The sequence below is a fragment of the Barbus barbus genome (genome assembly GCF_936440315.1).
Source record: "Barbus barbus genome assembly, chromosome: 6".
Taxonomy (NCBI): domain Eukaryota; kingdom Metazoa; phylum Chordata; class Actinopteri; order Cypriniformes; family Cyprinidae; genus Barbus; species Barbus barbus.
In genome coordinates this window covers 25,135,140-25,157,817 of record NC_136734.1, presented here as the reverse complement: position 1 = coordinate 25,157,817, position 22,678 = coordinate 25,135,140, and the positions used below count along the sequence as shown (strand labels likewise).

Sequence of the window (22,678 nt, the reverse complement as noted above, 5' to 3'; positions counted from 1 at the left end):
CTCATTCCCAATGAATGGTAAACAGGATATAAAGTGAATGTTCTTTATTGCTGATGCAAATGAACAATCACAAGTGTGTGTTATTATTATCATCATCATGTACAAGGTGAAAATATGTTTCCAGCCAAACCTCATGATAGTGTTGACATAAACATCTGCATCCATTTTCACATTTCATGCAGCAACACCAGTAAAGGTCATTGCACACTGAGTCGGAAATTTTTGCATGCGTTTTTTTCGTATTCCCCATTAAAATGCATGCTACAGATGCGAATACGCAAAAGGAATCGAACCTGATTCAAATTTTTTTTGACGGACGAACATTTCGGAGGCAGTGTGCAAACGTGACTGACACAACGTGAGGTCGTATTTATTTTTTAACGTGCGAAAATTTCGGACGAAAATTTCAGACTCAGTGTGCAGAGACCTTAAGAAGATGCGTTTTTAAAAGCTTTCCTTCTTCCTTCGACACAACACATGTTTGCACTGAAACTGCGTCAATATTGGTCATATATACTGAAAAAAACAAGGAAAGAGAAAAAAAAACAAAGGTGAAGAAAGAAATGTGCTCTTTTAAGAAAACTGTTTGAAATGCCTAGCTCAAAACACATACAATACAAAAATATATTCAATGCAACAAGCAGTTAGGTGAGCAGGTTATTTGGAATCTTTAACAATTCAGGACATCTAGGTGTGGTTTATCCGGCATAATGAGAAGTAAAAACGTGTAGTAGAAAATGAACTGGATTCTCTGAGCACCTTGGGACCGTCTGAAAAAATGGTGTCCAAAATGAACTCTTGTTATCCTGAGTGTGTTGTGCTTCCTGTTTACATCACATTGAAACATTTTTTTAGGCTCCTGCTCAATTGTCTCCAAGTGACGGCAGGTGAAATGCACATTCTGTTTTGCATTGGAACCAAAATATCAAGAGGAGGGGAAGGGGAAATAAATCAGACGGGATACCAAATTTGGGCATTATGTCCAGCTACTCCCACGCTTATCTCCAAACACGAGCCAGCTACTCCTTTGCCTGCCATTTTAAGCAGGAGTGACATTTGTATAAGATAAGAAAATCAAACCTCATAAAAACAAATCTCAGAATACATTTACATTTATGCATTTAGCAGACGCTTTTATCCAAAGCGACTTACATTGCATTCAAGTTACAGGTTTTACATTTTATCAGCTCTTGCTTTCCCTGGGAATTGAACCCATGACCTTGGCGTTGCTAGCGCCATGCTCTACTATTTGAGCTACAGGAAAGAATAATACATAGTTCTTTTTAAGAAATTATAAAAACATCAATGAGACAAGATTGAAAGGCACAACAGTGAAGACAGTGGCTCTGTTGGGTCTGTAAACATCTAAGAACGACTAAGAGGGTCTCGAGCGTTTAAAACGTGGCAGTGAGGAGCCACGCAAACTCGAGTCATATCAATATCTCATTCATCCGTGTGAAGAACACGTTTAAAATATGACATTAGTAGCAGGATCGAAGACATTCGATGCTCTCTGTTCTCGTGTCTCTATTTTCCTCGTTAGTTTCACAGAGGAAAACACAGTCCAAACTCACTATATACTCGCTCCAAAAAATCTTCAGTTCCTTATAACGGACGTTCATTATATGGGGATAGATTTCATAAATTTTACACTCTCGGTTTGTCATATATTGCTAGGGCCTGGCTAAGGTGATTTGCACATTGATTCCAATCCGAACAGGGTTCATTTAGGCATTGTCATACTTCTGCAGCGCCTCCTCCAGCTTGCCTGTGACCTTCTGGAAGAAGCTGATCTGCTGCTGTAGGTAATGTTGCATCTGGGACTTGAAGTCCCGTACTCGAGTCTGATGGAAGTGCTGGATCTCAGCCAGCGTGGCAAAAGAGATGATGTTGCAGCGTTCCCTGATCCCATCTGCCTGCTGGCCCTCCATCTTCCCTTCCTCTACATGCTTCTGGCTATCCTTCACCTTCGTCAGAGCACCTGTGAAGAGAACGGAACCAGGATGAGACTAAATATTGATTCAGATTCAATCAATAGGGAAGTTATGATAAATGGCTCAACAGGTTATACTCGTCTGTACTTCTGCATGAATGTGAAGAGACCAGGATGTCACCTTTATGATATATTTATCAATTTGCTATTTATCATTGGCATGTTTGCTACACTTATACCAGGTGTATAAGTTATGTAAATAGACCTTCCTGATAAAGAACTTAACACTGTCTATTTCATTTCTTCATGTCTTTGTTCTATTCTTTTTTTATTTGTACAATTTGCTTGTTTCTTCTTTTTTTTAATGATTGTTTACTTTAATAAATGCTTGGATATAGCCAACACGCTTCAATCTAAAAAAAAAAAAAAATAGATTTCACTACAGCTGGTGTCTCTGAATGTATATTTGAAATGAATGCCGGTTTGAAATCTGTTGTTCTAGATCTTTTGTCTACAAGAGGAAGTAAAGCGAATGAGTAATGTGGCATCTGCATCAAGCCCTGTCATTATTGCAAAAGAGTCTTGCAAACTCTTCGAACATGGAAGTTACATGAACTGCAGTAACATCACAAGTTTTCCTATTTAGAAAGTAACAGACAGGGCGGCCTTTCTCTTAGTGGAAATGACTTAGCAGGGAAAAACACTTGCGAAAGTGCAGTCTAAAAATAAAGAACGAAAAAGAGAAGTGTTTATCACTAGCATATACAATATAATAATGTACAAAACAACTGTCTTTGTCGCAAATTAAACCAGATGGGGTGAGAAGGTCACTCTGAGGGTGATTATTTTGCTATAATGACCAACTGAGTGTACATTTCACCACGTACATGGCTACTCAGTAATCAGAAAATAAGTGTTCATGGAATATTGATTTGAGATTATATTATTATGAGAAAGGAAAGAGCTTGCAGAGTGATACGAGAGATGTGAAACTAGCTTTGCAAAATCATTGGCCAATTGCATTATACAAAAATGTTTGACTGCAGAATGCCATGATCAACCAATCACAATTGAGTATCACAGATAATACACGTATAACTATTTATAGCAAAATGCTCAAAACAATTGTTGACGTCACTTTTACCAGCCTAGTTCACATTACAATGAAGGGAAATGAGAATGAACTACTTAGTGTCACACTGAGTTACTTGATATAATAACAGTCATAGTCATCAAACAGGATCTTCCACCTTATAAGGAAAGAGAAGTGCATCTAACTGGAAGGAAGACCCGTTACTGCTTCTTTGAGTGTAGAAATGCTGGTGAGCAATTAATAACTGTATATTGGTGAAATGTCAGATGTTATGTAAACACTCAGTGTACACTACAGGGGTCAGTAGGATAGTAAAATAAATAAATAAAACTTTTATTGATCACAAAATGATTTCTGAAAGATTGTGTGATCATTACAGACAAAAGACTGGACTAACGGTAGCTGAAAATCCAGCTTTGCCATCACTGAAATTAATTAAATTTTGAACTATATTCAACTATATAACAATTATTTTAAATTGTACAAATATTTCACAACATTACTGTTTTACGATCAAAAATATTGGTAAAGGCTAGAGACTTCTTTCAAAACATGAAAAAAATCTTACCAACCCCAAACCTTTGAAAGGTAGTGTGTATTATGTTTGTTTTTGGGAATGAAGACATCCTGCCCCCTCAATCAGGCAGGCATTCAGGGTTCCTGATTTACTCATGTCAGGCATACTTTTATTTTTACTTGAGAAAGTGTTTTTTTTTGTTTTAAGTGATAAGAAGGCTGACACATTTCTCAACCTCAACAGTAGCACAACTTCTCTGAAGCAAGTTTATTAATAAAAAACTACAAAGACAAAAACTAGAATTGAAACTAGCATAAAAATAAAAATTGAAACGAAACCATACAAAGTGCAAACTGTGACTTCCTAGCAAGGGATGGTCTAATCCAGTCGATGCAGCTGAATCATAATTGCTCAAAGTGACGTTACAATTTACTGCTAAATGCAGCAGCAATTGTTGTGCATTTGACAAATAAAACTTGGAATGAGAATGTTGAAGGTAATCTAGTATTATGTTAAAGATGATTCAGTTTTGTGATAAATTGTGGTGTCTTGTAGTCAAAGATAGATATGACAATCTGTGGGGTGAAACATACAGAAATATAAAAAATACTGATATAGGCCTACTTATAAAAATAAAATAAACCTACTCTAAAATTACAGAAATTGTTCCAGTTCTTTAAATTCAAATAAGGGTATAGAGTCTGTAACTAAATCTCATGATCTGTGATGATATAATCATTCACTTTAAAAGCTGTGCGTGTACCAGTGGAGTATTGAGCACAGATGGCTGACTTCCCTCTTCAGTGAGGAGAAACATGCAAGACATTTCCAAATGTCCCATCCCCCCAAACATTCTGCCTTCTGGCCAAAGAAGCCTTCATTTCAGTGTAACCCAGATCCCTGAAATTCCTCAATCAACACACACACACACACACACACACACACACACACACACACACACACACACACACACACACACACTCTCTCTCTCTCTCTCTCTCTCTCTCTCAAATGCAGTTCAAAAGAGCACACAGAGAAAGACAAGATGCAGGTCAAAGATGAAAGACAGTAATACAGTAAAAACTTTTAAATGTGGAGTGTTAAAATCTCTTTACTAATTATGATTCTTTTTAAGGAACTGTATGCATTCAATTATTTTTGCATCACTTTTTTTCCACCATCATCAGACTGTGATCATCTCTTTCCATCTCACTAGTCTCTTGCAGGCATTATTTACACTGGACTGTGTTGTTTTTGCTGTGGACAAAGTTTGTCCCTTGTGACATTTTCTGACACACAGTAATTTTTGTTTTAACTTTTAAATGCGACAAGTGTATTTGGCACAGGAACCACAAAAAAATTGTAAAAAACTGAACACACCTAAATGTCACATTGTTGACAATTAACATCGCTAAAAGTCGTAATGAAACGGAAGTAGAGATAGATCTTTTTTTCCGTATTATCGAAAAAGGAACGAAAATGTAGGGCAGGGACTTTTTTCTTATCATTAGTTGTTTTAATGGTGGCTGCTGCACTCAAAACTGAATGCAAGCTTGCAGTCGTTTGTATAGGAGCGGGGTTTAAGTTAACCAAATGATGGAAAGATCTGGCATTTGTTACCAGAGAGAAGTTTCACTATAAGGTTGAGTTTAAGACATCTTGATTAAACATTACAAGCTCAAAAATATGCATGGATAATTTGTTCACAGTAAGATTAATAGATTTTTTGGCGAATTTTCATTTCTTTAATAGTTTTGTAGACTTGACTTTAGTTAAACTTCAGAAAATGAGGCAAAGTCAGTTAACGAAAAAAATTATGCCACTTATTTGAAAATGTAACAATATAACAGTTTAAATTTAATAACCATGTCACTTTACATGCTATAAGAAAGCAATCAGACTACAAAAAGTTGGGCAATTTCATGATACAGAAAACGTGGACTGAATCACGGAATGGAATTTACTGTATAACACACAATGTCATGGAATTTGCCAAATTTTGGATGAATAAATATAAAGTAGGTCAGTACACTTAAATCAAAATGTGATAATTTAAATCAAAATGTGATAATGGACTAGTACCTAATATTACTACTAATACAATTATTAAAACATTACTTTTAAGGAATATTTACCAGAACATTTTTTTACCAAAATTTATTTCCAAGAAAAATGTAACAGTATTTCTGAAAAAAAATTTTTTTTTTTTGTTAATCAGTTATTTAGAGATGCCTAATGGAAAATCCTGGTTAGGGAAAGGAGCTGTGCACCCCTGTTATCTTAGCCCTAATTATTGCGCAATGTTGCCCTGAGGCAACGAAAAGAAAAACTGAATTTCTGAACATGCAAAATAAAAATTTAAAAAATCATAAAACTTGACAAAAGTCTTCTCTACATCTTCATACACACACACACTCACATATTTTTTATGTACAGTTCATGTCACTTTAAATAAGATTACTAAAGCACATAATCTTGCCGCCATCTCACACCATGTGCTCCTGTGACCATGTGTAAGAACAGGATGTCCCACCTTCAAATGGTGCTTGATAGTGACTCCTACACCTTATTGGACTATTCTTTGAATAGTCTTTCAAACATTTGAATTGGTTGCAATCATTTAAAAAAACATGCACTTAACATGGGGCATAAGAAAAACTTCCCGTTGCCTGAGGGCACCACTATGCATTAAAACAGAGTCTAGAAAAATTCAAATGGAATTTGTAAAAAAATAAATAAAGCGGATTTCATAGGGCCTTAACAAAGCCATGAAACTCTATAACACAAACAACATAGCATCCCGAGACCATGTCCAGAGCTGGAGTGGAGACCACTTATCTGACAACTTACAGATTACACAACAAACACCTCAGTTAATAATAGTACATACTAAAAATAGGATACAGATCTAAATCAAATACATTTTGCATTATTCAAGCCACAAAAACATGTTCTCTTAATTAAGGCTTTAGTTAAACTACATTTACTGCTTACAATCATGTATTAAAAACATCTTTTAGTAGGAAGAATATCAAACTACAAATATCAAGAGCTACTACAAGGCTGCAGCGCAAACCAGTTGTATGGAAATGGTCTGAGAAAAAAGGAGACACACGTGGGAAGCTGTGCTCGACTGGGCCACTATAAAGCCTGCTGCTGCAGAACCTCTTCAAGGCAAGCATTACGTAATATGTTCTATTACTATTACACAACACAGTCCTGCCACTGAACTGCGACCAGAGAACAAGTCCCATACTGATTCCCCGACCATATTAGCCAGAAATGGATCATGACATTTGACACATGACTTTGGTTGGATAAGACAGGTGGCCGATTATATATTCCAGCTTTACAAACAAAGAAATTATTTGGCTTTTCAAACAAATGACAAGGCAAATGAAGATCACTGGCAAAAGTGAGTGAGAGCAAGTCCAATTTGCTTTGGAACTGCACCATTCATGGGCATTAGGATAATACAAAAGTCATCAGCTGTAAATTGGAAGACATTTGCCAGAATAGAGACCAATGAATTTTAGCTTTCAGCCCATTTGGCTGCTGTCTCTTCTTTGGTGGTCTAATCATCATCTTCCTGAGAAACTGCAGTGACAGTGAAGGCTTAAAGTAGCAATCAGGTACTTCCCCTCACGGTTGATGGATTAATGTGGTCCTTCGCCCCAATATTAATGTTTCGTCATCAGTTACTCACACTCATGTAATTCCCAACCCTGCATTATTTTCTTCCTTCAGCGAAACACAAAAGAAAATACTAAGCAGGATATTCCAGCTGCTCTTTGAACCACTCACAGCGTGCAGACACAGAATTTATTAAATACGTCCTGATTAGGTAAACAGTAATGAGTATGTGAATCTGATTGGCTGGGAAAATTTATACATTTGAACATTTGCTGTGAGGGGTCCTCATCTTAGCCCACCGCCTCCCCAGCACCACCTGCCTAGATCTGCTACAGGGATCTTATCTCTCTAGCAGCAGCAATATGTTTCCTTTTAATTTTATGATCTGACCATTAGCAGATCTAGTCCACCAAGACCAAACTTATTTTTTTTAATCACACTAAAAACAGTAATTTTGTGAAATATTACAATTTAAAATAACTGTTTTCTATTTGAATGTTTTAAATATAAATGAACCAATTGGAACACAAATAGAGTTTCATGGCTGAACTTAGGCCTGGGCTATAAAACGGTCTCGGTATTTAACGACGGTACACCATCAATAACGATAGAAAATATTTTCGATATAGCGCACAATATAGGCACGTGCTATGAGTGAAGTAGACAGCCCATGAACACATGCTGAAATGAGTCTGAAATGCCTGTGATGAGGAGATTGTGAATTAAAAAAATAGTCGAATTTAAAAAAAATTAAATAAAATTTGCATTTGAATGCAAAAACGGTGCAATCGAATCTTATGTGTTTGTCCGGGAGCCTTATCAGTGGTGCACGAGATACGGTGATGATGTAGACTAAATGACGTTGTTGCATTTTAATGTTATGTTAGTCTAGCCCACGAGATGCACCGCTGTTGCGTTATGCATTCAAAATAGTAGAGAAATATAGTAGCTCAATGCGGAGAAGATCTTAATTAGGTTAAAAACCGAAACCAAGCCATTCACACAGAATGCATAATCAGCGCATTTTTTAGACGGACAAATATGACTGACTGCTGCACTCGCATCTCACACAAGAGATGTAGCCATGCAAAGTAAAAATAAAAAGTTTACACTTTTAGAAAACGTCGCAAATTTGTGAAGGTTTATTCCATTTCTCTGCGTCTTTTATGTTTTTAAATGCAATCTGTGTGAATGGCGCTTTGGCTCTTTGTATTAAGCAATGCATAAATACATGATGCTGTTTTGTTCATGATTATGCAATTCACAAAATTATATTTTTTATTTAATCTGCATATAAAACAAGAAAGGAGATATTTGTTTAAATTTTATTTTGTGTTTGACTGTTAAAAAATAAATACAAAATTTGTTGTCTTAATTGGGTAAATTAAAAATACAGTTTGTTTCAAAAAAGGGTTTTAAAAAAATGACAATAATTATCGATAGCGAACGATATGAAACATTATATCATTGATACATTTTTTAGCTATATCGCCCAGCCCTAGATGAACTTTTGATTTTTTTGAATTGTGCTCACCATGAATTTATGTAGTATGAAAAAAGAGAAGTCCTTTTGTGTTCAAAAAAGGATGGGTAGATAATGACATCATTTTTAGTTTAAAGAAAATGTCTGAGGAATGTGTGACTCGCCTGGACTGGCTAAATAAGACTGGTGCTTCTTTCACAGTGCTTCAGACAAACACCTACAATAATCATGTCATCAAGTTAATTATTAAAGATACAAATACTTTTGGAAGATGCATTCAAAACTCACTTGTTTCTGATGGGAAAATGACTCAGATTAAATGTGCAGGAAGCTTCTGGCTTACTCGAAAACTATCTTTTGGTTTCAGAAGACTTGGAAGATAGCACACTATAGAAAATCTTGTGTTTCATGAAAGAGAGAAAAAGGCAAACGGTTTTTTCAGACTTAACCTCAAAAGATAACGTTAGACATTGCTAACACAATGAGCATGGAAAATGTGTCAAACAGCAACAGGTTTTATCTAACCTTGCTGTGTGTGGTTGAGGGTCTATGCACAATGCTAACTTCCCCAGCTATAATAACCACATCACATCTGAGTCATTATTTCCTCTCATTGTCATAAGAACCACATACTTCAATGCACATCACAGAGAAGCAATGGAAAAAAAAAGGATCCCATTAATACCAATGTCAGTATGTTCACTAAAGGCTCTCTACCTTCAATTCCAGTGCTAATGGAGGCTCTATAGTGAAACAAATCAATGCATGTTGTGCTCATGTGCATTTTATATAAAAAAGCCCTATCATTTATCCCCGTGGACATTATGACAGTCTTGAAATTTGATAATCTCACCAAAAGCATTATATTATTTACACAGGTAAAAGCCAACCAGAAGCTTTCATCTGTTGTGTACTGAGGTGTGTTGTGGTTTAGTTGGTTGTAGACGATTTCTGAGGAGCAGTTGTTTTATGGTATTGATTTTCCTATTGCCATGAGATTTATTAAAAGTGTGACAGCATTTGAGTCGGTAAACAAATGGCAAATGACAGTAAAATGAAACTGCAACAAATACAGCTATCCAACCAGAATTAAAAGCCAAAATGATCATTACTTCTCAAAGATAGATAACAATGTCTATGGGGAAATGAGGCAGGAAGTGGTTATATGGCCCCCACACTCCTCAAGGGGTTTGTTTGAATGTGGTTTTGTTTGCCATCAGACATTCTAGTCAGAGCAAAGACTTGATTGTCAGTATTTACTCTGTCACAGGGGTAATGGAAAGTGGACAGGTTTGCTCATAGTTTTCTACTGACTCATTCAAAGCCTGGAATGAATGATTGTTTCTTAAAAACCTGTAGATTTTTGCTCAAATTAACTGTGAAATTGTGGGTAAAACAACAGACACGATGGAGAAAAGATGTAATTTATAGCATTTATCTATAATAAGACTATTTCTTCCATTCTAACATTACGTGGTGACAATGACAATCAGAATTTGCTAAAATAGGCTACATTAGGCCTACACTTTTTGGCAAATGCTCATGTATGGCATATGGGCCACTCATCAAGCCACAGGTGACCTCAGTGCTAGACAGTCAGCTGGATCTCTGACCTCAGTGCTAGACAGTCAGCTGGATCTCTGCTGGAAGTACGACACAGCATTTCAATTTTTCCAAAACATTGTGGAGTCACAATAGAGTGATGGTGTCTACAGCACCAGTCTGTACCTCATTAAACATCTGGTTTACACATTTAACTCTCAAAAATAAATATAGCTACATTTAGGCCACTTTTTCTAAAGCAACAAGATCAAAACATTCACTACATTCCCGTAAGAAGATGGCAGACAAATGAATGCATACTGCTACCCAGCTCTTACGACATCTCTGTGGGCTTTGACAAAAGCACACTATTTGTTCATGTGGTTGCCACATCAATGCGGACTGTTAAAACAGCATGTAAAATTCCTATTCCTATAAAGTTTCCTATAATTCAAGTCAGACACTTAAAAAAAACCTTACAAGACAATCAGTATATAAATGCTATATTATAAAATATTTAAATATCCTTGCTGAAAAAGGTATTGAAAAAAAAAAAAAGTCTTACTGACCCCAAAACTTTTGAATGGTAGTGTATATATGTATTTTTTCCCCCTTTATATATTCTTTTTTTAGTATGTTAATAATGAAGTCTTGCCTCTGGGCTCATAAAGTTTTGACAATAAATGTTTCTTATGATAGCCTAGATGTGGATTTTTGTTTGGCCATTTCATTTTGTTACACACCTTGAATTGATGTAACTACAGCGAAACTGAGAGAAGACAATAAAACACACACTTTACAATCATTTTATGAGAGCTACATTATAAGGTAATGGTTCAATCTTAAAAATGAAAAGCCAAAAAAGGAAGTCTGATCTCAGACTGTAGGAACTCTGCAAATGTTAATGTAAGCATCATAAAGTCTCAAGCATTTAATCAACCAGCTGAAGGTGTGACCACTACACTTCCTGCACCCTCAGACAGCCTTATTTGTATTCAGGGAAATCATGATTTCACATAAAAAAAAAAAAAATGAAGCATTCCTTTACGCTTTCAATCTGAAATAAAATGACTCTTGTTTTGTAATACGATCAAGGACATTATCAGCTGTTAAGTGTCAGAAATGTGTCACAATAACATCCATGCTCAAATCAATGCCATTCACTGAATGACTGCATGAGGCCTGAAACTCCCGTCAACCTTCCTTGAACAATGCAGTACGTCAATAGTTTCAGTCTTTGTCATTGTATGTGGCTGACAAAGCACGTCAGCAACAGCTCACCCCATGTGACACAGCAGTCAGACGAAACCAGGATGGCCAGTGAACTCATCATTGGCACTTCAAATCAAACAAATCAGTCAAGCAAAGCAAACAATTCTGAGAGCAGGTGACCCTGTTATCTATCATACCCACTGATCTCAGGCTGAACACAGTTTCATGCATATTTCTTTTATGATAATACAAATAAATAAGTGAATGCATACCTTTCTGTACATGGATGATATCAGGGTAGTTGGTAAGGTGTCCTTGGTACAGGGCTATCAAATCCATTAATAGGTCCACATCTTGTTTAGGCTGCTCCACAAAGTAGTCTCCAATAACTTCATAGGCTTCCCCCGTGTACGCAATTGCTTGGTTCAAACCGACTGAGTACGACTGCTGGTCCATCTCGAACGCTTGGCTTAGATACTTAAAAGACAGTCCCACTTTCTGATACTCTTTCTTAAACCCAGCTATCTGCTTCCTCGCGAACTCGTTGAGCGTGGCATTGACTTGGATTACGCTGTCATCCATTTTCTTGGTGAAAGCCTTGAATCCGTCAATCCTGGTTTCGACGTCTTGCAGGTCAAGAGGGGCTGCTGGAGTGCTGATGGTGAGGAAGAAGTTGGCACCGACCATCTCGTCCTTCTCGGCTTTCCTCTTCCCCTGCTTCCAAGACTTTTCATCCGTGCTGGAGCAGGTGAGGAAGTGCTGGAAAACGTCACACCGGGCTAGTACAGGGTGGCTGGTCATATGATTCATCCACCATATCAACCCTCTTCTCCTTTTCGAAATGAAGTCTTCTTCGAAGCGGCCAGTGGCTTGTTTTTCAGGGATGTGCGGCACTGAAATGACAGGAAACTTCTCCACCAATCTGGCGTAGAGCCAATCGAAATGCTTATATCTTCTGTTGACCTGGCTCTGCGTGTGGGTGGCCGTCAGCTTGTAGGAAATGTAACTCTTCATGCCTTTGAACTTTGTCTGCTTGGTGGGGTCATCAATAGTGCAAGTGAAAGGGTACGGGTTCTCCTGCCACTCCGGACCATACTGACCCATCACAATGCAGATTTTATCCCCATCCTTCACAAAGCCGGACGCTTCCCCCAGCACAAAAGCCTCACCGCCTGACTTCACGAAAGTGGAGAACCTGTTCAGATTTCTGCTGAACGTTGCTGAACTTTTGGCTTGCTGTGCACCTCTAGGCATGGAAGAGGTGGAGATGCTGTAGCCAGAGGGTCCGTTTCCTTCATAATTCCTATATCCTCCACCAACAACCCCTGGTTCATCAGCTACAGATGAGTGATCATCCCAGTCATCATCCCAGTCGTCATCACTGGCTGGAGTCCCTGGATGATGTTGTTGTTGTTGCTGCTGAGGTAGTGCAGGGTAGGCTGTGAAGCTGGATGCTGGTGCAGTGCTGTAGCTCTCTTGAGTCTGATTTTTTACGTCAAAACCACCAGCGGGAATGTTGGCATATCGAGAGTTGTTGTTAAAAGACGAGACGGTGTCATTCCTCAATATCTCGACGTAGGACGCAGGCAAGAGCCCTCTCTCCCCTCTGCTGTTCGCCCCCTCCAGCCAGCCCTCAATGCCCTGCTCGCTGTACAGAGTTACAATCTCGTGCTCTTTCACCGATATCTCTCCTGGGTTTTCTGAATTAAAGTCATACAGTGCTCTCGCTCGCAAAGCCATATTTCCAAGCTGCGATGAATTTAAAAGCGTATAAGTTTAGCTTATCAGCAAGCTAACTCCAACCCAAACTAACTCACTCGCTCCCTGACCTGCAATACTGACAACAATTTGCGCGTCTGCTGCGAGAACCGTAAACCCACTATCTCCAGCGTCCTCTTCACACTGGTCATACGATAATCCGACGATCAATCAGCTGTCGCTCTTAAAAACCTCAGAGCATGAGCAGAAGTCATTTCTTCATCTGTGGAGTTTACCGTCAAGAGCCCCGTTGCTGTGCGCCTGCCCCACACCGACCGCAGTGTGCACTCACTCACCCAGAACAGCGCCGAGCAAAAGCAAGCAGTGCGGATAGTCGAGGGCGGAGCTGAGCACTAGGCAACACGAATCAAATCTAGCATAGTAAAGAGTGACTGATTCACGAGAGTCGGCTCTTTTGAACGATTCTTTACAATGAACCGTTTTAGCGATTCGGAACACGTCATTACGTCATCACCTGGTATATTAAAATGTCCTAATTAAATGCCCTAAAAGCCAGGTGTAGTCATATATTGCTGTTCATTACACTTTCCCTCATATGTGATTTAAACATCATAACAAGCTTTAAAATGCTATTAAAATCAGCACTGTTTAGTATGGGAATTGACAACATTGTCTTACAATGAAGTTGTAAACATGTTTCCTGTATGTTTTATATTTGTAACAGTTTTACTTCTATTAATTTACCATCTTAATCCATTAGTCAAACATCCTTTAGCTCCAAATCAGTCGAAGAATATAAAGTAAAGTTTTTTAGTTTTAATTTGGTTCCTGATTATTTTTTGTTGTTGTTGCTAAATGTTGTTGCTAAATACCGTAATTATTTCTTTCCAATATTTTTAATGAAACCAAATACATTTCCCAATAAACATTCGGTATTACGCCACTTCCTGTTTAATTTACCCGCGCTTCTGAGAATTGGCGCGGTCACTACTTCAGGCTGAATGGGACGACCGTTGAGATTCTCCAAGAAGGCGAGGTTGTGGTAAGTTACACAATTTATCAAACATTAGTAATCCTTTCTTAATCCTTAATTTTTTACAAAGTACAAAATGTGGTGAAATGAAATGTTCAGGCAACACCTGCCGCTGTATTTGATTCAAGCGCGACTCGTTTAATGTCATTGAACATTTATTTTCATTAGCACAGTGCTCCTTATCTATCTGTCTTCAGTTTTATTTCGTAATGTAGGGTAAAATACTGTTCCTGCTTAAAACTAAAAGAAACGGAAATACATTTTGTTTCTAATCCCTGCTTCAAATGGCTGTCAACTCACTTATTACGAATTGGTCATAGCCAAAATAGATTCTCCTTGTCGATTCAGGCATATTCATTCAGAGCGGTTTGTGAATAGATTCAACCGATTCACTAAAAGATCCGATTCAAAAGAACAAATAGTTCACGATTCGGACATCACTGTGTAGGCGAATCTCTTTCATATAAGCGATTTTGAAGACATTTTATCATCTTCTTTTATATATGTGCGATCAAAGTGCAGTATGACACAAGAAACATTAAAACTTCTTTAAAGAATGAATTTCTATGTTTTTAACTGTATTATGAGATCATGCCAGCCGGCATGTTTACTTTTTGTACTTTTTGTAACAGGTTTGTCAAACAATTCTTAAACCTACAGTAACTCTGCATTATGGTTTTGGCACGTGATTGCAGAATGACATAATGAGATGTAATCATAAAGTTTGATCACATTCATGCAAGGGAACTATTTTGGGCTTGATGCCGTTTTTTAATTACTTTAGGTCATAGAAATATGAACAGATAAGAGTCTTTTTTACTTATTAGAAAATTTAATTTTTTCGACTAAGCATTATGCAAGCAATCAAGCTGATTATTAGATCTGGGGACACCCAAAACAAGGCGAAATTGTCATACAACAGCAAAGAATGTGAATGCTTTACCGGCTAACTGATCACAACAACAATGTTCAACTAACATGATGAATGGTGTTAAGTCACTGTGTTTTCTTAATCACAAGCTGGCCACCATCGGTCCGTGGTCTCCACCACTAGTATTCCATCATGACACAGCATGGCTTTGAGGTCACCCGCCTGGAGCTGACGGTCAGGCAGCTGATAATGTCTGGTGAAACTTCGTGACACAAACCCATGCTCGTCCATCCTCACCCCATGCCGACCTCTAATAAGCAGCCACCCTTCAAAGACCTGTATGAGGATGTCCTCTGGTTTAAACTGAGTCACGTCCAGCAGGACTTGAAATAATGGCTCTCCTGAATCCTCGTCCTCACTGTCTGCTTGACCCCCCTCAGTGTCCATTTTAACCGGCAGACATTCAGGTCCTGGCAAGGCAAACAGTCGATGATCTTCAGTGCATTCAGCAAGATTCCTGGTTTTGAAGTGCTCCTGGTAGCGCACAGGGCTTGCTATCCAGTGGGAAACAGTGATCCCCTCTCCTGCCATGACACTGGGCGCAGAGGTTCCCTTGGCTTTTTGTGTAGTGAATGTGAATTAGAGCAATGCCAGTAGGACCAACCAAAGCTATTAAAAGACAGTCCTCTGCTTAGGTTTCTGCGCAAGGGATGGGGCGGTCCATTTTTAGAGCAGGCAAAGAGAACTGATATCTTCATATTACTGTGTAGAAAGCTTGTACTTAACAAGCATGACACATTATGTTTTTCAAGTTTTTTTTTTTAGACATTTTAATACAGCAAGGACACAAAGAACTGATCAAAAGTGACAGTAATAATGCATTATAATGTTACTAAATGTATCATAGTTTTGACAAAAATATTAAGCAACAAAATGGTTTTCAGCATTATTATGATAATAAAAATAATACATGTTTCTTTAGCAGCACATCAGCATATTGGAATGATTTCCGAAGGATCATGTGACATTGAAGACTGGAGTAATGGCTGTAGAAAATTCAGCTTTACTGTCACAGGAATACATTGCATTTTTAAATGTATTAAAATAGACATGGACTTTAAAGGACTGGTATTATTTTTAAGGAGAAAATTATATTTAAAGGTTAAAAATATTTTGCATATGATTTTGGCATGCTGACAAAGAGAATACCATAGTTTTTGTTCTGTAAACTGGTCAGGGGTGGTGATGGCGCAGTGGATATGCCTTTGGTGTGAGAGACCCGGGTTCGAATCCACTGTGAGACACCAATGTGTCCCTGAGCAAGACACTTAACCCCTAGTTGCTCCAGAGGCGTGCGACCTCTGACATATATAGCAATTGTAAGTCGCTTGCGTCAGCTAAATGAATAAATGTAAATGTAAACTGTGTTTACAAACAGATTTGAATGATAAATCAATGCTGCCACCTTGTGGATGTTTATTATGAGTACATATAGAAGCTGGACATTTGTTTTGCCATAGTTAATTGGTAACAAAGGGCCACTGAAAATTTCATACAGGCTGAACACATGAGTTACATAGGCCTGGGTTACAGTATATGTGTTTGGTCTTTGCATTTGTATGCTTGTTTGGGAGTGTACATTACTGTTCAATTGTTTAGGGTTGTTTATGAAAGAAGTCTTTTTTTGCCTTTTCCAAAGTTCCTTCAGAAATCATTCTAACATGCTGATTTGATAATAAGAAAAAGTTGAAAAAAAACGATTATTACTAATTTGTTACTATTATAAAAAAAATATTTTTGTGGAAACCATGATACTTTTTTCATGTTTGTTTGAATCCAAAATTATTAGCAATTATTTAAAATAGAAATGTTTGTAATGTTACCATATAAAATGTTTTAATTGCCTCTTTTGATCAATTAAAAAAAAGTATGAATTTCTTTATTGTCTGATTCTGGTATAGAGGTCAAATAGATTCCATAATTCAACTTTTATGTGAATGAAAAGACTAAAATCAAATGTATGTTCACGTAATGGTGAACATTTGAGACCTTAATAAACTGCTGCATTATTTGACACACCAGCAGCATGCTTTGATAATGTTATCAGCTTTCAACTTGTACTGTTCTCACTCTCTTTCTGAGTTTGTATCTCACAGAGGAATTCATAATTATCACTATTATTGTCCCTATGATCATCAGCACTTCCTTTCTTAATAAAGGTAAGAGAGAACTGTTAATACATTTAACATTAAGAATATATAATGTGATTATTTCACTCAAGTTTAAGTGCATTACTGACAGTCTTCAAATTTTTACAATTATTCTATATAATTTATTGTGTGTAGGTGTGTAAAATTAACTAATCCAATTAGCAGTTTTATTTTGCAGTACGAGTCACTGAGCTGATAATCTCTTGAGACTGCGCTCTACTAATGCCCTTTAGTTGTTGTCTTCCTCTCTCTCTCTCTCTCTCTCTCTCTCTCTCTTCTCGAGTATTTACCCACCTCTAGCTCTTGTTTATTTATGAATGGAGAATGAACAGAACTGTTTCCTATTTTCTCCCTCCTTTTATTTGAGGAAGAACCATTGATTCTCTGTCTTCGTATAGTGTCTTTCTGTGTTCCCTCTTCAAAGCCGCCCTCCTCCTGTCCTCATCCAGTTACTCTGGCTCGGCTTGTTTGTTGTCTGGGGTAACGCTGTTGCTGGGGACGATGTCAGAACACATTCAGCTCTCAATAGCCCTGTGTAGGATTGGCTTTTACACGGTAAGCTGACCAAACGTCTCCGTACATTTTATGCATGCACCGGTTGGTGCCTTTCTTTTATATTAGTTATTTAGATGTTTGTCCAAACTTGTTTTGGAGGAATTATGTTGTGTAATAATGCAACAGGCTATCTGAAGCTACAGGTGTCCATAGTCAACAATATACGCAATGCGAGCACTATAGAAGTTTTCACATGTAGATCTATATGTTTGGCCACAGAGTCATGTTCGACAGCTTTCATGAGCTGGTTGCAGTTCAAAAATGATTAAACTGTGGTGAATATAAGTGTGTGTTCATCCCCAGGGAGTAGTGTAGCAGGTGTTTTCGGCAGTTAACCCTCAGGTTAACTTTTGTGCTTTTCTATTAGAAGTCACAGAGGAACCTTATATGGTAGAAAAAAACCCAAACTCTAATCCTATTGTAAAATGTTCTTTGTTATGACTTGAGGTCTTTCAGCATTTATCTAGTCTTCCAGTTTAAGTTACCTACTACTGAGATGTGCCATATTGTGCTGTTTTGTTTAACTCGTAGAAAATTAAGTAATTTCTGTTGGATTATGTCTTTGAAGGTTCATGTTAATAACATGAAAGGATGGGAGCACAGGAATATTTATGTGATACCTGGCAGCAGCGATGGTACATGATGATCTGCTTTGGTGCAAGGTCACACCCTCACATAAATTATGTATATTGTAGATAATATTAAATATCCTTTCAGTGTTAATGCCCTACCGTTGTGTTCATCAGAAGAAAATAAATTCATACAGGTTTATTGTAGAGCTTACATTTTCAGGGCAGTCAGCACAATAAGAATTGGAAAGCATCGGGTGTGTGGCCTTGTGTGGATGTGGTGTGTGTGCTTGTGAGGGTGAAGGTTTTATTGCGTCTCATTAGTGTGCTGTAGGACCTTTATTGAGACTGCAATGGAGGGAAAAATCACATGCCTTCTATTTTAGTCCTGGTCTAAAATTGTGGCACGTGGCAATCGGTTATCAGGCCCCTCACTCTAAACACCCTACCCTCTTTCATTTCCAGTTTTGCATGTGGATATGTGCGTTTACACATGCAACTGCATGTGTGTTTGTTCAATCTGACATGTACTTATTTACACAAAACGTTTTGTGACAGAACTCTATTGCTTATTTTTTTTCTAGTGTTCATGAGATGGTTAACCTTTGTTCACTGTTATTAGAAGCACAGTTTTCCTGTACAGAATACAAATGAGATGTGTGTTAAGTGCCCATTTGTTCCATTTCAGGTGGCCTTTGTGCTGATAGTTTGACTGACAGCAACAATGTTTGCATTCATTAGGTTTGCTGAGTAGGGCTGTGTATTGGCAAGAATCTGGCGATACGATACGTATCACGATACAGGGGCTGTGATACGATATATTGCGATACATTACGATACTGTAAGCAAGGCGATATATTGGGATATTTCTTATTTTAGGAATAGGATATATATTTTTTAGGAAAGCTGCCATCAAGAACACACCACCATATGCAAACCTTAGCAAAAAATAAATAAATATTTTTTTTTTAACCAACACACTGCAGAATACACTGGGATCTGCATTTTCAATAATCAGTCCCTATAACATTCAACATTATTGAACCACTTTTTGTGCAGTACGAGTAAAGGGGGAAATATTCAAGTGCTTGCATGATTCTTTAGTTAAATGCATGTATAAAATGTATTTTATAAAAAGATAAAAATATATATATTTTTAGACTCTACTTTAAAGGTTCACAGTTTAAGTTTACTATTGTGACATGCAATGTCAAACATTTGATCTGAACAAAAACTGACATCTGCTTAATATCAATGAAAAATAAAGTGCTTGCAGGATTCCTAAAGAAAACAAAACAATTGTAAAATAATCAAATAAATACAGATGTTAAACTTTATCAGAACTTTTCAACTTGGATTTCAAAAGTCCAAATGGTGCCACACTTCAGCTTTGTACACCGAAACGAGAACTGGAACAATTCTTTCATCCTCCATTACTGGCAGTGAACTATATTAATGCTAACATTAGTGGAGTGCCCTGATGCTAGTATTTCCTGTCACTGTTTAAGTTCAGAGATGAAGACTAGCGGTCGGGATATGAACTCAAAACGAAACAACTGCCATGAATCTTGTATGATTTTTTTTTTTTTTTAAATATCGATATTCTGTTTTGGAGAATGATACAGTATCGCCAAATAAAATATCGCGATACTCACGTGTATTGATATTTTCTTACACCCCTATTGCTGAGAAGGCTCTGAGAATGCTGGGCTCAGATTGTTCAAAAACACAAAGCAGTAATTAGACATTATATTTCCGGTTGGTTATCAGGATATCGGGAACAGGAATGTTATGAAATGAGCTGCATCAATGCCCAACAACACTAAAAGGTTAGTACAGTTGATATTGTCAGGGTTTCAACATTGACTTAAAGGGGCAGTTCACCCAAAAATGAAAATTTCCTCATGATTTACTTGCTGGTAATGTTGGTAACCAAACAGGTTTGGTTGCCATAAGCCCTATTTGGATGGTAATTGTTTCTCATGGGGATGTAAGTGATTTTCACCATTTACAGGGGGTAGTCTGTGATTTAATTGCTGTCCGAATCCAGAATGTCTGTGTTTATATCTCACTCCCCCAGTAAAAATCCCCAGCTGAATTACCTACTGTTTTTTGGCAAACACCAAGATCAGGTGGTAATTTAATTGCCATACGAATTCACATCTCTGAGTTTATGAGAAGAAATCGATTCAAAATTCAGTGTTTAAACCCTTTTTGAGCACTCTCGACTCGAGCATAACTATAAACATAACTATATAAACATAATTACATCACGTATAACTATTTTCCTAATTTTAAACAGGAGATTTAATTAACCAAACAATAAAAAAGATTATATATTATAAAATATGCTTGGAATAATATGAATACATTTTACATAATAATAAGTATTTTTGAAAATACATTTTACACAATAATTAGAATAAATTTGTAAATAAAATTCCTTTTATTTACAGCAGACAATCATGTGTCTGGCCACGTGAGCAGTGTGTTCCCGGGTTGGTAGGATCACAGAACTGGCTCCTCCACTGTTAATAAATCACCATCCGAATCCATGAGTTTTTACATGAAAATATTTTGAGAAATTGTCTTGTGATTTTTTTTTTTTTAAATAATAAAATAGACATCTATAGCCCAATTCGGACAGTAATTGGGCTATAGATGTCTATTTTATGATTTTAAAAAAATCACAAGACAATTTCTCAAAATAGTTTCATTTGTGTAAATAATGACAGTAAATGATATCAGATTTTCATTTTTCGGGTGAACTATCCCTTGAAATATTTTACAGCTTAATTTTTTGGATGATATTCTTGTAGAATCTGTAAACAGACGTGTATCAAAAAGAGAGTCTTGCAATTGTAATGTTAATATTTACAGCATTGTTAAAGCTTGAATCTGGACTTAATCACAGTATAAACAAATAAAAAAAAAATATAGGCATAATATCTAATGCCAGTCCCAGTGTTGCACTGTGATTGATTCAAAATTTGTATGACCTCTTAAATACTTCCTGTATGGGAACCACTTGGTGGTGCCATTTCATTAACTATAACCGATAACTATAACTATCATCCTGTAACTTCTAGGTTTGTTATACAGTAAGAGTCTAAAGCTAGACTTGTTAAATATAATTACTAATATTTTTAGTCAAATATTTTGGCCCGTTTTCTGCTCATTTTAAAGTAAATGTTGGCAACTTTTAGGAGTGTACTATTACATTGCTGACACACATGGACTAAAAGCCACAAAACACGCAGGTTTAACATTGGTTGAACACTTCTTACGGACATCACGGTCCAGTTTCTTCCATAGTAGCTCAATTGGGTTGCGGTTGGGTGATTGGGGAGGCCATTCCATGACAGACGTGATGCCAGCTGACTGTTTCCTCTCCAAATAGGATTTGCACAGCTTGGAAGTGTGCTTGGGGTCATTGCCTTGTCGGAAGGTTGGGGTGTTTCCAAGCTTTTGGAGGGCAGTGTATTTAAGTAACATTACAAACACATTAGACGGCAATGGGAAGTTATTACAAACACTCTGTGTTTGTAGTGAGTTTTGAGTAAAAGCTGAAATTAAATCTTATTGTCTTATGTAGCATGATGCTACAGTGTGCATGAATGGTCACGTAACATTCGGTCGTGTAGTATGAACGGACATCTGCATATGATCGGAACTCCGATTGGGCCGACTGTGCGGACCGATTGGTGTATTTTAGTACCACGAGAGCTATAGAGAGCAGACTGCTCTGTACACTTTCAAATCGCTCTTGCGGATGTCAAACATTGATCGATCTGCGCCACGCCACTTCTAGTCGAATACACCTAGTGCTGCAGGCTTATTGGCTCACTGACGTTAACGAGATTAACCCCTTAGGTATTGACATTTGGTACCGAATAGGGTTCTGTGATTATTAATAAATCTCCATCACCTGTTTTCAAATGGAGCAGCATTTAATACACAGAGCGGTAGTTCACTGACAAGCTACGCAATATCACGTTCAATATCGTAGGGGAATCATCTGCGTTTCTGAGCGCGAATTTGGCCGACAAATGGCCCATCGTTGACGAAAATTCAAAATGCAAGTTACTTTTCCCACAGGACTCCACACATTTATACTTGTTTTGACCAGCGGGGGTGCTCTTGTAAGCTCTCAAACACTGAGTGTGACATGATGGTGATGTTAGCCCCGGTATCAATTTTGAATTTGATCGACCTGCCCTGAATAAGCTGAGTAATGCACCATCTGTCCTCTGCAGTAGACCTGAGGAAAAATGCATCACTATTTTCACTATCACACACTACAAGATC

At 37.4% G+C, this 22,678-nt stretch overlaps 3 protein-coding genes across 4 annotated transcripts in view; 1 reads left to right on the top strand and 2 right to left on the bottom strand.

The window, feature by feature from the left end:
• Nucleotides 1-29: 29 nt before the first annotated feature.
• Nucleotides 30-13,477, bottom strand: LOC306871127 (sorting nexin-18-like). Its single transcript, XM_079418837.1, has 2 exons — nt 11,686-13,477; nt 30-1,981 (listed from the first exon to the last, which is right to left on the bottom strand). The coding sequence occupies exons 1-2, from the start codon at nt 13,151-13,153 to the stop codon at nt 1,728-1,730; spliced, it is 1,722 nt and encodes a 573-aa protein (XP_079274963.1). The 5' UTR covers nt 13,154-13,477; the 3' UTR covers nt 30-1,727.
• Nucleotides 13,478-14,114: 637 nt separating this feature from the next.
• LOC306870714 (ADP-ribosylation factor-like protein 15) overlaps nt 14,115-22,678 on the top strand; it is a 110,631-nt gene continuing 102,067 nt past the window's right edge. The window contains exons 1-2 of one of the 2 annotated variants that reach the window (XM_079418143.1): nt 14,115-14,174; nt 17,671-17,801. In XM_079418143.1, the coding sequence (XP_079274269.1) occupies nt 17,748-17,801 (54 nt within the window). In that variant the 5' untranslated portion in view covers nt 14,115-14,174; nt 17,671-17,747. The remainder of the gene's footprint in view (nt 14,175-17,670; nt 17,802-22,678) is intronic. The other variant, XM_079418142.1, reaches the window with a different exon arrangement.
• On the bottom strand, nt 15,175-15,627 carry LOC306870716 (heat shock protein beta-3-like; the record flags this gene model as incomplete). The annotated part of the gene is made up of 1 exon (XM_079418145.1): nt 15,175-15,627. The coding sequence occupies one exon, from the start codon at nt 15,625-15,627 to the stop codon at nt 15,175-15,177; it is 453 nt and encodes a 150-aa protein (XP_079274271.1).